Source organism: Desmodus rotundus, chromosome 1 (genome assembly GCF_022682495.2).
Source record: "Desmodus rotundus isolate HL8 chromosome 1, HLdesRot8A.1, whole genome shotgun sequence".
NCBI classification, from domain to species: domain Eukaryota; kingdom Metazoa; phylum Chordata; class Mammalia; order Chiroptera; family Phyllostomidae; genus Desmodus; species Desmodus rotundus.
The window spans coordinates 187,247,494-187,264,884 of record NC_071387.1 but is presented as its reverse complement, the minus strand read 5'-3'; the positions used below and the strand labels follow the sequence as shown (position 1 = coordinate 187,264,884).

General features: G+C 45.7%; 1 protein-coding gene across 6 annotated transcripts in view; it reads right to left on the bottom strand.

The window, feature by feature from the left end:
• Positions 1 to 17,391, bottom strand: part of TRIO (trio Rho guanine nucleotide exchange factor) — a 322,397-nt gene that overhangs the window by 146,715 nt on the left and 158,291 nt on the right. For all 6 annotated transcript variants that reach the window (XM_053913973.2, XM_053913947.2, XM_053913953.2 and 3 more), the window contains exon 10: positions 8,138 to 8,260. In XM_053913973.2, the coding sequence (XP_053769948.1) occupies positions 8,138 to 8,260 (123 nt within the window). The remainder of the gene's footprint in view (positions 1 to 8,137; positions 8,261 to 17,391) is intronic.

The window sequence follows — 17,391 nt, the reverse complement described above, 5'->3', positions numbered from 1 at the left end:
TGTCAGTGTTAATTTCCTGATTTTGATGGTGGAATTGTGGTGGTATGACAGAATGTCCTTTTAAATAGGAAACACGCTGAAATAAATGGTTCAGGGCAAAGCCAGTTCTTTGTGCTGTACTTCCACTTTTCCTGCAAGTTTTAAACATGTTTAAACAGCTGTAACACACAGCGTGCTGGGTGACCGGTGACCCCCCCCAGTGATACCGAGGCGCATGTGCAGAGCTCATGCACCCAGTGAGTGGGTGCATCGGGGGGGAGGAGCTGGACAGCAGTGGGGATGGATACGGTGCCGGCAGGATCTAAAGGGACGACAAAGACCAGCCAAATGTCAGCCTGCTCTCTTCATCCACCCCCGACCACCCCCGAGTGTCACAGTCACCAACACGTATTGTGCATCAGATATGAGTGCCACCCTTGCACTGGGCTGTCCCGTCCCAACCACAGCCCTCTTACAACAGGTAAGGAAACTGAGGCCTGGAGGGCAGCCACTGGGCTCAGGGTACGAGGCTGGCAGGCGTTGGAGTCAGGACTCCGGAGCCCGGGCTCACGCCACGTGGCATGTCGTCTGGCACCTGGGGCTGCTGCACACGGAGTTTCCTGCTGCCCTGCTCTCTCACTGCTATGAGGCAGGGCTCACGGTCATCTCCTCCTCCCTGTCCATCTGAGAAGCCATTTTCGGGGGGTCTTTTCATTGCTGGTACTACCCAAAGTCTCATGAGAATACTCTGCACTATGAGCAAAGGGTCTCTCAGAACTCTTTTTAGAACTAAATGATGGAAGAGATGTCAAAGAATCCCTTCAAATTTACTAGTTATGGCCAGACTTGAAAAATGCTTGTGTACATTTTACATGGTCTTTGGAATCCAATTATTTGAAATAATTTGAAAAGCATGGTCAGTTCCCCAATCTACCCGCAGGACTTTTAAGAGCACTGTTTTATATACTATACTGAGTTTTATATCTACTCAGGGTGACATATTTCAAAGCTAAGTTACAATAAGTCCTACATAAAGCAGAAACAGTGAAACTGCCCACTTCAAAAGAGCTTTGTAACAACAGAAATATGTTACGTAAATGCCCACCCTCCACCCTGTGCAATTCTTTCTAGCCCTCCACAGGCCCTACGGTGCAGTCTGGCCACCTGCCAATGATGACCGTGACAAGAAGCAGCCCTCCACGTAGATTATCAAACCACCTTGGAGAAGCAGAGTGACCAGACAGGACAGAGACTCTCACATCAAAGGCCTGAGTTCCCAGACCAGTCCCCTCACTGACTTTGTGACCCTGAGCCTCAGGCTAGAGAGGAAGGATCACTCTGCCTTAGGGGTGAATCAGGGAGGAGACAGTCTATGACTGAGGATTACACTAATGTGGTAACGATGAGGGAAGGGATGACTGCCATTAACAACGACAATAACGACAGACACTAGGAGCCAACAGGAACCTAAGGAGCCTTGACAAATAAAGAGAATGAATGCAGTATCCTGGGCGCGATCCTGGAAGAGGAGGAGACTAGGGAAACCTGAACAGAGTATGGACTTGAGATAATAACGATGTATCGATATTGGTTCATGTAACCAATATGACATTATTTTAACACACATACCATACTAAGAAAGATGATAATGAGAGGAAACTGGGGACGGGGTATGGAAACTTTTCTGTCATTGTCACATTTTTCCGTAAATCTGAAACTGTTCTAAAGAAGCGTGTATAAAAATGTGTGTGTCAGTGTATACACCTAGTCCTGCCCCCTGACATGCTAGCGCTCAGGCTGCTTGGCGCAGATTCTGGGCACAGAGTAAGCTCTCCTAGTGATGGCCAGCTGTCAGCACCAGGGGCTCCTGCTTCAGAGGCTCTGCACACATGCTGTCCACAAAGCTCCTCCCACCACCAGAGGCTGCACAGTGAAGTGACTTCCACTTCCGGGGATGAGGGGCTTCTGGAGACCCACGCTTCCCCTGCAAGGCCTCACTAGGAACCACACCCTGCTCCTCCCAGCAGAGGCGCAGCTCACAGGGTGTGCACACACCCTTTTTTAAGAGCTGAACCCTTTTTCTTATTGTCACTGCAGCCATGAGGTTGCTTTCCTCTCCTGTGAATCTTCAGGTGACAGTGCCTCCCAGCAGCTAAACATTATGGTTCTGAAAGAAAGCGTCCCACCTCTTTGCTAGCAGGTAAGGAACAAGTGCGTTGTTAGATTATCTGGGCTGTGAAACAGCATCCATTCAGCCCCACTGCTCATTTTACACTTGAAATGAGCCAGCACCAAGGGTTCATGGCCTCCCCCGAGCACCTTCCCACAAACAGAACCGCCTCGATCCTTTATCAAGAGAGGTCTCTATGTCAGTAACCATATGGCCATGAAGGCTAACTTCGGAGCACTTACTCGGGGCCCCACAACAGCCTGTGAAGTGGACATTATTTCACTCCCACATCACAAGGGAGGAAACAGGCACAGAGAGGTAAGGTAATTCGCCCAAGGCCATCAGTGGAGCTAAAACTATTCACACAGCAAACGCCTGGGCCAGGGTTCCTCTTAGAAGGGAAAACTTAGCCACTTACATTTAGACGCAAAGACAGGAGGGGTGTGTCAAGTAAGAAAGCCCGTCTTAGAGTCTGAACAGACTGGACTCCTCTCTCCTACCTGCAGTCCGGTCCCTGGGGGCATCTCTCCAGGCTCAGTTCCATGTCTGTGGGTGGGTAACAACCACGGCCAGGAGGATTAAAGGAGATAAGTTAGGGCCAGGCCAGGGTGGGGGCCCGAACAGTTTCCTCTTTTCTAGAGAATTAAAATTTCATAACTGCTAGGAGTCAGGAAACAGGGAGCCTTTCAAAGGCGGGTCAGATCTTCCTCTCCCTAGCATCCCGGGGAGGTAAAGCCCTGAGACAGCCAGAGGCTAGGGTAGGAGCCTGGTGGAGAAGATGGGTTTCCTGATCTTAGAAGACACAGGACCGGAGAAAAACACAAGCACTTCAGGGCCTGAATTTAGGCTGTGCTACAAACATGGCCGCATTCCCTGTGGCTGTCTGACCCTCCTTACAGAAGCGGAGGAGTTCAGTGGCGACCAGAGAGTCAGAGAATCAGCAGGCTTATCTTCTGAAAATCTAGAATGCAAGGTAAGGTTTCCTGCTTTCGAAATCCCACACTTCTTTGTCCTGGGAGACAAGATAATTACATGGCACTTATAAAATGCTGTTGACAGAAATGGCTTCATGGAGAATGACTTCCTGACGGGTTATGTCTTTGGAAGGTAATTTGAATCCCGAGGGACAAGCGGCAGGAGAGAAGGCAGTGGATGAACTCGCAGAGTGGGCAACTATGGGAAGACACTCTGCCAGCAACTCACTAATCAATCATTTTAAAGAAATCTGTGCTCTCCAAATCAGTGTCTCCCTTGAACCAGAGTTTTCTGGGCTTTACTGGCTTTTGTATCTCAGGCTTCTTCCATCTAAAAGGGAACACGAACGTGCATGACTGTCAAAGAGCATCTTCCTTTCCCCCAGTCATCTGCAAAAAGCTTCACGTGGAAAGCATTTTAATTTTTTTTAAAGCTCCTGCATGAAAATTCAACATGGCTGTGTATGCTATACTATAAATTCCTTAGCACGGATTCATTTAACAGGATGTATCTACTCATAATCCCTGTACCAAATAAAGAAGGAGTGGATCTCCAGGTTGGTGCGGATGGTCTTTGGCTCTGCAAAATTGCATGCGAAGATGATACAAGTGCTTCCTCATGTGGCTACAGCTGCCTTGGAAACAAAGCCTTAAGCCGGGCCCTGCAGCGAAAGCCTGTGTCCTGCAGAAGTTATGCCCAGCTCTATGGCCCGCTTCCACCAAGCAAACAGGAGGGTCCTTTCAGGTTCCTCCTTCCTAGAACACTAGAATTGTTCTCTATGATAAACCTATATTTAGTGCATTTCAAAGGAATTCAACCAGAAGACTTTCACCACTTCCTTTCTGAACCTGTTACTTCGTCACGCTGCAACTCACTACTTTGAAGAAGCAGATAATAAAAAAAATTATTAAATAAATTGCTAATTCAAGATCTCTAAACTAAAAACAATTTAGAATGTATTTTACAAAGGATCCTTCAAAACACAACCACAAGAAACAAATGAAACATTCTTCTCCCTAAAACCAAAATTTGCTTTATCTTTGTGAATAGGTTTCAGAAAATGAAATTACCTCCTTATTAAGCACTAAAGTACCTGTTTCCATTTTTAAGGTGCCTCCAAAGGATATACTGTCAAAAAAAAATACAGAGATCTAAAACACGAACTTAGATCTCTGCCATAATCCCTTTTATTATAATTTGCTTTGAGAGAAAGCAGGCAAAGATACAGTGGACAGAGAAGGAAATTTGGGGAAGGTAGTGGTTCATGTCAGTGGGCCTCATTCTCCATCTGCTAAAGCAAGACTCCAGGAATCCTGTTGTTTGGGACAAGCTAGAGAGTTGTCAATGAATGAAGCTACAAACACAAGTGTAAATAATCTTTATTAAACCAGGTAGAGAGGCTGGAGAGAAGTCCACCCTGTCTTTTCAGGTCTTATGGCTCCCTCCCCCCCTCACTACATTTAATCTATGGCTAGTTCTGGTCGCAGAGGCTGGCCCCTCCACCTACATGGCCTGATGGTGTACTCTGAGACACAGCAACCCCCCCCACCCCCGAACCAGCCTGAAGTGGTTCAGAGGTGTGCTCTGTGACATACAAGGCCTTCGGGCTCCTGGATGGAGTGACCAGATTCCTGAGCTCTGCCAGTGACCACCTGGGGCCTTTCAGACAACAGGAGTCGCTACAGGCTTGTGGGAGGACGGGCTCAGGGCTTTTCACTCTGACGAGGCCAGTGGAGGGAAATTGTATGAGGGGCCGGGTCAACTGTCAGAAACTTCTGAATGTCTACAATCAGCAATGGCAGTCACTGAGGGCCTACTGCGTGCCGGGCTGCTGGCAACAGTGGGTGATGAGCAGGCAGAGGAAGGTGGCATCGATCAAGTGCTGTTCTTCAAGAGAGGAGATGGTCTACAAACATTTAATGCTAGGAAGAAAAGAACTAACACTGGGAGAAGCTGAAGATGCTGGGGAAAGAGGCCAGACTGCAGGGCACGGGTCCGGGCAGTGAGGTGGGAGGACAGCGCGAGCAGAGAGGGAACGCTGAGATGTAAGAAAACAAGAAAATGCGGTGTGGCCAGGTGTGGGGTGAGCGCTCTGAGCCTGCTTCCGATGGTGGGTCTGCAAAGGAGAGAGGCCCACAGAGAGAAGAGGCTCCTTGGAGTCCACCCTCCAGCCTTTCAGGCTGCATGGTGATGCTGCCCAGCAGTCCTACCTGCTGTCCCCCATGCCTGCTTCTCACATCCTTTTTTTTGTCACCAAACAGAATTTTATTAATTTGTGTGTCTTGGCTTAGCCAGCAAAAACTACCAGGGAAAGCCCTCTGACAGGTGGCCATACCTATTCAGGAGGTCTGGGCCTGGCCTACCTAACCACCCACCCCTCACTCCCCAGTGCCAGGCGCAAAGAATGCCTGACACATGACAGGTGGATTATTTGAAACCAGAGCGAGAGAAAGTGGGCACAGAAGTTTGTCAAGTGAGCAAAAGGTGTTTACATTTAAGGTTTCTTTTCATGCACAGCTCAGATTTAGGCTTTTAAGCCCTTTCAATTTAAGGAAAAGTGGGTCCGGCACCCCTTAGAATCCCAGGGGCAGTGAGCAGAGATGACAGGAAAGGACTGAAGCCCAGGTGGGAGGAGTGAAGAGCGGCTGGACACCTGCCTTCCTCCCAACCAGTGGTAAGAAGCAGGCCACGGCTCAGGGCGCCACCCTTGGCTTGTTGGCTTGCCCCAGAGACGGTCAGGCAGAGACGTTTCCTTCAAAGTGTTCTCGCTCTCGCTGCCCCCGAGAACCCGTGCTGATCGCTTTGATGGTCACCTCGGACCTCATGAAATAAGCTGACCAGGAAAACGCAGGACAAGATTAGCCACACAGGAGATTTTCCTAATTTAGAATGGAAGGAGGCACAGGAATTGGAGGGAGGAGGGCCCATGGGGTGCTGGACACACAGAGGACCTCCAGTAGGCCCTCACCCTTCCTGTCTGAGAGTGCGCTCAGGAAGTGAGGAAGAGGCTGGGTGAATGGGCTTGCAGTCCTGCCTCTTAGGTTCTTTGGTGCCTGAAGTCTTTGCTCATAGGATACAAATTTCACACTCATCCTTGAACCACACTGCTTACAGCAGTAGCTTATCTTATGGAGAAAATAAGGGGGAGATAAGAGCATATTTTTCACATATTTTTTGCTACAAAAGGAAGGCAAATATTTTCCAGTTTGTGTAAGAAGGAGACCACATGTAATGTAGATAAGAAAAACCCAAAGACACATCCACCTGTGGCAAGGCTGCTGAACACTATTTTTTTCTACCTGTTTCTTGAGATTCAGAAGCAGAAAGGTTGGGATGCTTATCTTTTATTTTCCATATGAAGACATATAAAGAAGGTAACATTTTAAAGACACCATCACTGAATAGGACTTACGAGTAGTGTGTTTTGTTATCCCGTAATTGTAGCCTGTAGCTCCCTGAGTAACTGAGTGTGTGACTCAGACTTTGTCATATAAAACCTACCCACACAGGAGCCAAGGTCACTGCTGTTTACCTTTGTTTTACAGAGTTTGAGACTATAGTGTTAGATGGCTAGCGACACTCTTCCTTTTACAACTGAAGACCCTCTTTATTTCTAATACGTTTTCATGATTTTAAGTTTAGTTGCTTACTATCACTATCTCAATGCTGGGTTTTGGGGGTTTTTTTGGTTATATTTGCCTGGTAGATCTTTTTCTAATACTTTATATATTTGCAAACTTCCTGGGTATTTGTTTTAGGTTGTCCTTTGGAAAAAAAACAGAGCATGATTCTTAAAAAGCATTCCATCAGATAAATCTTTGTTAACAACTATAGTCTGTTTTGTGTTCACTGTAATTACAGATACTTATGGACAAATGACTGCACCTTATTTGTGATTTCTATCATGATTTTTGTTGTTCTCATTTCTTCTGCTTCCACTAGATCCATTTAGTGAGCTTTTATTTACCCAATTTTCTGTGTTTCTTTTCCATTTATACTTAATTTGAGGTGACTTCTATTCCTAGGCTTAGAGTAGTCATTCAAAAATGCTAACATACACACCTGGATTTGCAAACCTGAGATAAACCACACCTCCCGCCGGACCCCTCATAACATCTCTCCACCTCCTGTGTTGAAGTGGTCTGGTGCTTTCGTTCCACCTTGTTTGTAACTACCCCCAAATTTGTTGCCTTTTGTTTAAATCACAGGTGGCAAACACAAGGCCTGAGGGCCTCCACCTTGTTTTATCCAGCTAGGCACCTTGTTTCTACCCGGCAGCAGCGCCGAGCTCCTTGCCCCTAGTTAAGGAATAGGTACATTTATACAGTCCTAAAGTTACATTCGGCCCTTTGAGGGCAACCTCGAGGCTGATGTGGCCCCCAGTGAAAATGAGTTTGACACTCCTCGTTTAAATGGTCACTCCACTGAGATTTACAAACATATTTACCAATATCTGTGCTCACTGATGTTGGTAGTCCTTTCTTTGCATACTTTTCCTTCCTCTCTAGAAGCCTATTCTTCAGGTAAGAAAGTTAACTTTAAACGTTAAAGACACTTTTCCAAAGTCCCACAGCTAGAGAGCATTATAGCCAACCCTTGAACGTGACAAAACACCACAGCCTCTGTCCCCGTCTCCTAAGCACACACATTTAAAGGAACTGGGAAAAGGACAAGAAATGCCCGTCCAACATTACAGAAGTACAAGAACTGTTATCCTCTGGCTATGAAATGAAACTTCGCAAACTAGTCAATAAACACGGGTACAACAGATACGGCAAAAATATTCAAGATGGTTTTCTGTTTCAATAACATCGCATTTTCAAAAGGGCCAACCGACTACATTGCCTTTTGCCTCCGCCGTGCAGGTTCACTCTGAAATCTGGGTATCCTCTCCTGTGAGTCACCTGCAAACATGTAGCCAAGGCTAACTCTCCTCAGGTGTGGTTAAAGCAGTGATTTAAAACCATGCACATAGGTGTTTATGGGAGAAAACAGTCAAAGCCATTGTTTTACCTGTGCTACTTCTTCAAAATCTTCGTGACGTTTCTGCAAAGCTCTGGCCCGATGAAGGGATTTCCCCACACCTGTATGTTTGCTCAGAAATGCTTCCCCGTGGTTCTCAATCCAGTCCAGCACCTACAATGGGAACAAGTATATGTGCCATCAAAACGTCTTGCCTTGTTCAAGGGCAGCGCTATCTACTGAAGACACACGCTGTTGCCCAACTCTAAAAAAAAAGCAAAGGAGAAAAAAATGGGAGCAATTGTATACTAATCTAACACGCTTAAGAATCACATCTTCTATCAGCTTTCCAACAGTTTTAATTAGCTCTTTAAATGTGTAAATATATGTATAAACGTTACAAGCAATGATGGTTGATTTATACCTCACCTCATTGTATGCATCATGGAGCCACCGAAACTGACTATATGCGATAGTAGTTATCAAGCCACACAGGACCAAGTTAACATTTTCATAAGACTCAGAGCTTCACAACTCAGGCAGTTCAAGTTTAACTACGGAGTTAACATTTTTCTGTCTCTTCTTTAGAAGACTTGAAACATATCAATAAAACCTAAGAAAACAAGACACTTAAACACCTCTGTCCTGGTCTTTGAGGATAATTTATTCTATAAACTAAGCTGTTATGAAAGCTAAACATCCCATGGATTTAATTACTTAAGTTGTTGTTGAAATCCACCACTCTACAGAGAAGGAGTGAATGCAAAGCCACACACCCCGACGTTTTTAGCTCCCAATTGGGACTGAGCAGCTCCTTGGCGCTCGGGCTGGAGAAGACACCGGCAGTAACACAACGTCAAACGCATGCTCTGTTGCTTTCTGATGGGGGGGGGGGGGAATAACTAGCAAAAGACGAAGCCAGTGACAGCTTTGGCTAAAAACTAAAAGATTTACTTAAGTATTTAAATATGCTTGTTAATATGCCACCAACATGATGAAGGTTGCCTTGAACTTGCATTGAGGTAAATATGGTAACTACGCATATGGATCAAGGTGATTCGGGTCTGAAGAAGTCACGGGGCAGGCACAGCTGGGACAGTGGTCTAGAGGGCCACCTGGAAGCACAGCAGTAAAGGCAAAAACAGAAGGGGCCCCCGTGTGGGGTCCATGGCTATGAAGGGGATTCCTGGCCCTTTGTTCCCTGCACTATGGAGAGGTCACTGGCACTGCCAGATACCTAGGAGGGGAAGTCATGGCCAGAGGCCCCAGTCCAGAGACAATGGGACTTGTGTTCCATTGCTCTAAACCAGTACCTTCTGAAGCCGAGGGTCTGGGGGTCCTTTCTGCACAGGTTTAGCAACATAAGCAGTGCATGTAATAAAATGGCTTGCGAACTGGAATAAATCTCTGGTGGGCCGCTGTACAGACCCTTGGAGACAGCAGGAGCTGAGAGCATGTTCATGGGGGAGGGCAGGGCGGGGCATGGAGGCCCAGCCTTGCAGGAGGTGCCCAGGTCAAAGCTACCTGGTCAAAGTAAAAGGTTGGTTACCTTTTACTAGTTCGTTTCTGACACTTTTTGTCAACGCCACCACTCTGCCAGTCACCCGGGGCTACACTATCAGAGGAAGTGTCACTGGATCCATTTGTATTGCCTATCAACTCAGTCCCTCAGTCCACCAGAAAGCTCTCTCGTCTCCCCCTGCACACAACACAGGGTCTAGCTGTGTGCTCTCAGGCAAGTTCCTTATAGTTTCTGAGCTGCAGCTTCCTTACCTGCTCAGTGGTGATAATCATGCAAGGTTGGAAACATTCAATGATACCTATGTTAAGCACCTTAACATCCGAGTGGCAAATATACAGCGCATATGGGTGTGTCCCCACCCATAAACTGTACCCCAAGGCAGGCTCCCATCTAGTTGTAAGCACTTTGGTGGTACAGCTAAAAAGATTCCATTGTTGTTTTTTTTTAAATTTTTTATTGTTATTCAATTACAGTTGTATGCCTTTTCTCCCCATCCCTCCATCCTCCCCCAGCTGAACCCACCTCCCTCCCCCACCTCCACCCTCCCCCTTGATTTTGTCCATGTGTCCTTTATAGTAGTTCCTGTAATCCCTTCTCCTCCCTGTCCCCTCCCCACTCCCCCTGGCTATTGTTAGATTGTTCTTGATTCCATTGCTTTTTAACTAGTCTGCTTTAATACATTACTTTTCTTCCCAGAGAGAGAGATACACACACACAGAGACAGAGAGACGGAGAAGCACTAGTATTACACTGCCATTAGAAGGTAGTGCCACCCTCGCTGTCTGACTTCAAGGCAGACATGTAGCTGCTGAGTTGTTTATACCTCAGGCTCTTAGTACACATTTTAAAGCACCTACTTTAAAATTCACTATTAAAAAATGTCCAATGACAGCTTCAAGACATCTCAGCCTCAAAGAATGGATACAGTAAATGGAATGCGCTTCTGGGCATGAGGCCAACAGCATGCAGAAGACAGGGATCACATATTTTAAGATTGAAAAGAATTTGGAGCTACATAAGTAACATCTGTGCCTCGGTCCACCTGCCCATCAGATTTGCATGAAGGGCTGGAAGACACTCTTTACTCCAATTATAGTATATTCTGTATCGTCCTCAACCGTAAAGAAAAAATGAAGCCATGGGTATGCAGCAAACCTTGCGACTGCTGGTAGCTCAACACAGACTTGAAACAGGCACGATTTCAAAAAGTAAAAGGTAAACATTATTTTTTGGTAGAAAGGGCTCAGAACGCAAAAACGCAATAATTTAAAAGTAATTATAATTTGTTTTTTAAGCCTAAGAGAAATGTTTCAGGAAGCATAAGTTGGAAGTAAAAGATATTAGAAACCGACCGCTCAGGGTTATCATAGGCATTTTTCTTCTATCAGTGCTTCCTTTAGACAAAAATTGTAAATACCAGGTCAAATTGTATTTCCAACAGATATGAACGCAATTCAAAGAAGAGTGTACAAATTCCAAGCGCTTCACTAAAAGAGTAGCAGGCAGTTATGAAATCCATCCAGCTCGTGTTCAAAACGCAATCCCTCCCAGGCTTTATTTTTCACAAGCCTGCCAATATATCCTGGGTTGCCAAGGAATCCGGAATCAGGAGACTGGCCGAAAGGAGCATTTCAAAGGCATGCTTGTGGTTTCTATCAACTCAAAACATGCACATAGAGGAGGCTTCATCAACCTTGTCCAGCCAGCCACTACTGACCTCAGCCGTGGCAGCAGTGGCTGTCACCTCTTGCCTTGTGACCTCGAGCCCAGGAACAACAAGGCCCTTGCGGGATCTGCTGTGTCGCTGCCAGACTCGGGGAAAAGGGCAAAAGCTGATCCCTCCCGGCAGTCTACCTGGCTCCAGGCAGACAGCAAAGCTGGGAGGGCAGTTTCTGTTCAGAGGATGCAATAGGAGGTCATGCCCCTGCATGCCGGTGCCCTCTAAAGGATATATGACAGCTCCAAGGTCAAGGTCACTCCAAAGTGAGCCACCAACACTTACATGTTTCACAGCATCAAATGACAGATGTGCAGGAAATCCTATGGACTGTTTAGCTTCATCCTCAGGTTGTCATTACAAGATTGAACGTGATGCTGGTAAGTATGACTGTGCTCATTTCTTAAGTAATGATATTGTCCTCAGCATGCTGTCTAGGGTGCTGTTTATGAAAACGAGGTAAGACCTCTAATGACACTCACAACCAAGAACACACAAGCCAGTCTATTTTTACTGGTATTTCAGGACCCAAAGCGTATTCAGAGAAAATATACAAACACCTGTCAACTCCAGCTACTGTCTGAAAGAGACAGTACCCAGTAAATGTTTTCTGTCATAATAAGGAGAGCCCCGTCTAAGTCAAGTTTTATGCATATAAAAATGAAAATAAGCTCTTTTGATTCTATATTCAGTTAAAAATAACTATGATTACATGAAACAAACAAAAAACAAAGGTACTTCTAAAATACTCTGCATTTGTTCTTTTTTAACATAAAATCAGATTTTTTCCAGTTGCAAAATATGAATTTTTCCATGCCCTACCCTACATTCCCTACCAAACCAAAATTAACCTAGTTTCACTTATTTTAGTTACTTCCTTATCCAATCTGTTGACTTTTATTCAAACCACTGGAGATGCCAATGTAGACAGAAATGGACCTAATGAGTTTCTAGCTGTGCTTTTAAGGAAGTGCTGCGGAAACAAACACTTGCCTGTACTTGGCCATGTATAATGTGCGCCCACAGTTTTGTGTGCCTCATACACGGATTATCACACCCATTGTTATGCCCATGTATAATGCGCATCAGTATTTTCCCCTCAAAAATTTGGGCAAAAAAGTGAGCAGTACACATGGCAGAATGCAGTAATCAGAACCTTCTTTATGATCAAATCAATGTTATGTTAGTGATTCTACAAAGGACGACTGATCAACCTAACAATGTCATTTCAAACTTATTGAGTGTAAATGGGTGACGAAACAGGAGGCCTTTGCTTAGATAATGTTCGTTTTTATTAAAGGCTGGTGTTTACCATCGCTGTCAGGTTACCTAACATTATCCTTTAATGTAACTTACCCACAAAGTTTAAAATCACAAACGAAGAAACGCTCTGAACGCACATTACTGGCCTCCACATACTCATCCTATGTTGGGCTGCCTGACACTTTTTTGTCCCAAAAGCTCAGAGTATATTTTGCTCCTGAAGCCAGTGTCTCGGCCGTGCTCTCTCCGCCCCCAAGGAGGCCAGGCTACCCGACCCACTGCACGGAGAAGACGGAGAAGACGCAGGGCCCAGGCTGGCTGGGAAGAGCTGGGCTCCAGGCTGCTAGGAGGCGTTCTCTCCCTTGCTTTCTCTGGTCCCATTTATCCACTTCTAAGGTGATGGGCTAAACTTCACAGTGTTGTGTATGTGTGTTTTTTTTTAAGTCTCCTTAAGTAGCTATTTTCCTTCATGCTTGGGTGGGCAATGGCAGCTGCTGAGAAAGCCCCTTTCCCTAACAACTTTTGAAAAAGCCCTGTTTCCGGCCCAGAAAGCCCCACTCAAACAGTCCTTCCTAAGTAATAGGTTGATTCAATTTTACTCTTTGATTAGCTCATAAATGAAGCATCCCCCTCAGGTCAACAGCGACAAAGGAGTTAAAAATCCACTAGGCTTCTGGGAGCCTCGCCAAGTCCCTTGACTTTTTTGAGGCTCTGTTATGTTACCTGGAAAACGAGGGGCCTGGCCTGACACGCACGACACAACTTTTACAGTGAAAAGAAACAGACACGAAAGCCAACACGCATCTGTGGGCTTTGGGGCTGAAGGAAGGAGGAGGGACTTAGGTCCAGCACTTTCAGCTGCCTTACAATGATGGCAGTCTCCCCGCACCGTCCCCCGCTTCTTTATTTCTCTCCACTGGAGCCACGAACGCTCTTTTCTTCATTCATTGCATTTCAAAAGTAAAGTAAGTTTGTCATATATATATATATATATATATATATATGTATATATATATATATATATATATAGTTATTCTTAATATGGAAATATCTTTTTAAAAAGGTGGTTTCTAGAACATTCCAAAATCTACTAAGCCAAATCATTTGGGGAAAAAAGCTATCAAAAAAACAAAACCCCCTGGCTGGTGTGACTCAGTGGATTGAGCACCAGCCTACAAATCAAAGGGTCATGGGTTCGATTCCCAGTCACGGCACATGCCTGGATTGCAGGCCAGGTCCCCGGTAGAGGGCAAAGAGAGGCAACCACACATTGACGTTTCTCTCCCTCCCTTCCTTTCTCTGAATATAAATAAAATCTTTGAAAAACAAAAAAAACCAAAACCAAAACCCCTCAAAGCTCTCAGTTAAGTTACACACAGTAAACGTATGGTACAGAACCCAAATGCTCTGCGTTTTTAAGAGCCCCTTGTGGTTACCTAACACGCGCTCCTATGAAATGTCACTCCGTGCTCTGTCCTGACTGAAAGGAAGTGTCGGTGAAGCCACGAAGGGGCTCACGAAGAGGTTAGAAGGCTTTTAAACATTTACATCATGCATCCATCTTTTAAAAAAGAAATCGCCAGTTCTGGTAGTAACCTAGTTTTAATTACCTAAGTACATAAAATTTCTTAAGGAAAAGAAAGAAGCTTAGAGAAAGAGGGAAGGAAGAAGAAAAGTAGGTAGGTTATTATTAAAATAAATAGTCTTACCTTGGATATCCCCACAGAACCCTAACCAAACAAACCACCCCTCTACCAATATTGGTTAATCCTTTTAGTAATTTTGTAAACATTTAAAAATTATTTTTTCATTCTTGGTTTAGAAATGAATATAAAATAGTCCGAAGTTGTCCAGAAAACTATCTTCCTATGCCCAGATAATTTTATCTGGGAAAAGGGAGTTAGTATGTACAGATTAAGCCTACTTGTTGAACTATATAAATATATACACATACACATGCCTGTAACCTCCCCTGTCCAGCTGACCCTTAGGCACTTTCCTCATAGGGGCCCTGGCAATGGGTTGGCACTCGGTGGAAGGGAGTCCCACGCTGTCTGGGGTTTGGTCTGGGCTCTGCCTACTCTTTATCACCCCGGCTCTTTAGCAACTGTGAACTCCGGGGCTGGAAGGCCTCAGCTCCTCACTCACTTTCAATTTACCCCGTGACTGGGCTCCCGCACCCTGTGTTCTTGTCTTGTATCTGCTCTGAGGTAGAGGTTCACCCATTTTCCCACTCTCTCACCTCCCACCATTGAACATTCAGCTCTTTCCAAGCTATGGTTACTCAGGTTACTCTGACAGCCATGTCTCTTCTGGGCTCACTAGGACAAAAGGTGATTAAAGCCAGCTCCGCACACCCCAGGAGCCACGGTCAGCCTCCATCTGCTGCCAGCAGGTTACCATCCCAAACGCTTGCCCTCCAGGACTTCCTAATTCTAATTGTAAAACTCTCATAAAAGATCGCAATCCTGTAGAGTCTAAACCATTCTTATCAAGAGCCACAACTGGAAGTGTGACCGTGGGAATGTGAACAGAAGAGAATGTTAAATAGCTGGCGCTATATAATGAGTCTGATGAGTGGGATGAGAAAAACCCACCTTTCTGACTTTATTAGCAAAGGACAAATGAGGTTCAGGAACCTTTACTTAAGGAGCTAGGTCCAGAGTCTGTGGTGCCACCTAGACTGAGCCTCCGAGTCAGCCGTCATAGGGAAATGGCTTTTACTGGCAAAGGACAGCAGCCTACGACCCAGGTAAACCTGTGAAATCACATCTCTGTAGACCGGAGGAGCATTTCTTTGCCTCTTTGGCATATCCTGACTTCCTTCTCCCTGCTAGACCGGGCAGTTAGGACCCTCATTTTGCATTCATGTGGCAAAATCTTTAATGTTGTAAAGATCTCATGACTTGCAAAACTCCCACGCACTGAAATTGTCCCTTCTTTCCTAAGTTCCTAACTCCCCAACATCAATCAAATCTCCCGTTTCTGCAGGCAGATCCCCCCGTTGGATTACTTGATTCCAATAAGGCCAACCACCCTGCCCCCCATTCCAGAATAAATAAATAAATTTTTAGCTCAAAAGAGTCTTTTAGCAAAATTGGGGAATTCCTTCAATTCCTTCATTTACTCATTAACTCACCCAACAAATACTGAGCATCTAGTCTATCCCAGGCACTTGGGAAACACCAGGGAATAAAAAAAACACAGAACAGATTTCTGCCCCTGAGGACCTTACGTTTCTGCTAAGATTTCCCCATGGCTGGCATGGATGTCCACAATGGGAGCTTTATCTGTCTCCTTATGTAGAGTCTGGCTCATCACACCGCAACCAGAGCAATCTTTCTAAGGCAAGAAGCATCATGTCATCCACCCCCAACTGCCCACAGCACCAAGTCAAAAGGCTCTACTTACAGGCCCTTCACAGTGTGAACCAAGGTGGTGAATGGGAAACGCACTCTCTCTTCAGCAGGTTGGCTGTGAGCATCAAGTGAGCGTTAAGAAAGGACAGACACTTACAGGTCAGTGAGCACTCACAAAGCACCAAGATGTGCGAGGTGTCATCAAGAGGTTCCCTCACAGCAACACACACGTCACTCCAGGCCCTCGCACCAATTCACAGCCCTCGGTCAAGGTTTGCTGTGTCCCTGCAATGGTGTCCTAAATCTTACAGCAGTAAGTCCCACGTGTTCATCACGGAGGTCACCTACGCTGCAGCAGCCCCAGTTCATGCCCCCCCACCTCTCCACACAGGGCCACCTGATGCTCTTTGATTGGGCCCTGCCCTTCCATGACTCTGCTCTCTTTGCAATTCCTGCTGCCCTCTCCTCAACTAACTGACCTCCTACCCAACCTTCAAAGATCAGCTCCCATGAAGCCTTTCCTGGTATCCAACAATTGCTACTTGCAGCTCTATTATAGGACTCGTCATTTTCCTGGTTTACTAGACCCTTGACATTTGAGAAGAATACAGGCAAAACTCTCGGGAACACCCAAATTCGTACAAGTCACTAAGTCACAGATCTGTCCCCTTAGAGCGAATGCACAAGGCAGGTGGATGAGAGATGAGGGCAGCCAGTTTCATTTACACTCTCAGTAACACCTGGTGGGCATGACTCAAAGCGAATACGTCAGTGCCAAATCTGAGCGTGTTGTGGTCTACTTCACTGGACTATTAAACCATCTACTCTTATTTGATTATAACTCCTTCAGAAGAGGAACTTTGAGATATTCAACACTTTACTTCTGCACCTCTCACAATGTGACACATTCAATTGAGATATTTTGAGAGAAAAGAAAAAGAAGTGTGGATGAGAAGAATCTAGTGTGGACCAGGTCTGTTTGACTATCTTTTCACAATCTTCGCTAATGGCCCAACATGAACCTGGAGAAAGTTCTTGAAGAGATAACTCATCAGGGGCGACACTACCACACACGAAGTGCTGCTGGGGAAGTGAGAGATTCTTTTAGGGAAGGGTTTCCCGTTCTGAGGGGCTTCTTTGGGGGAGCCAGCCTGCACAGGGCGAGTCACCTCACCTGCGAGTTGGAGGAACTAGATCCCACCCATTCAAGAGACAGGCGGACTGAACTGGGGAGTCAAAAGATAGGTTTGATAGAACTCTGCCTCCCGACTATCACTCCATTTGAATGAATACAACAAAAATAAACCACCCTGCTATCGTACACTACAGCATACTCTACACTGAAAAGCAATGCTTAGCGCTTAGCCAGCTGCTCATGAACTCAGCCAAACATCCACTGAGCACTGCTCTAACAGCAAACAGAAGGCAACGGGGATGCGTGCTA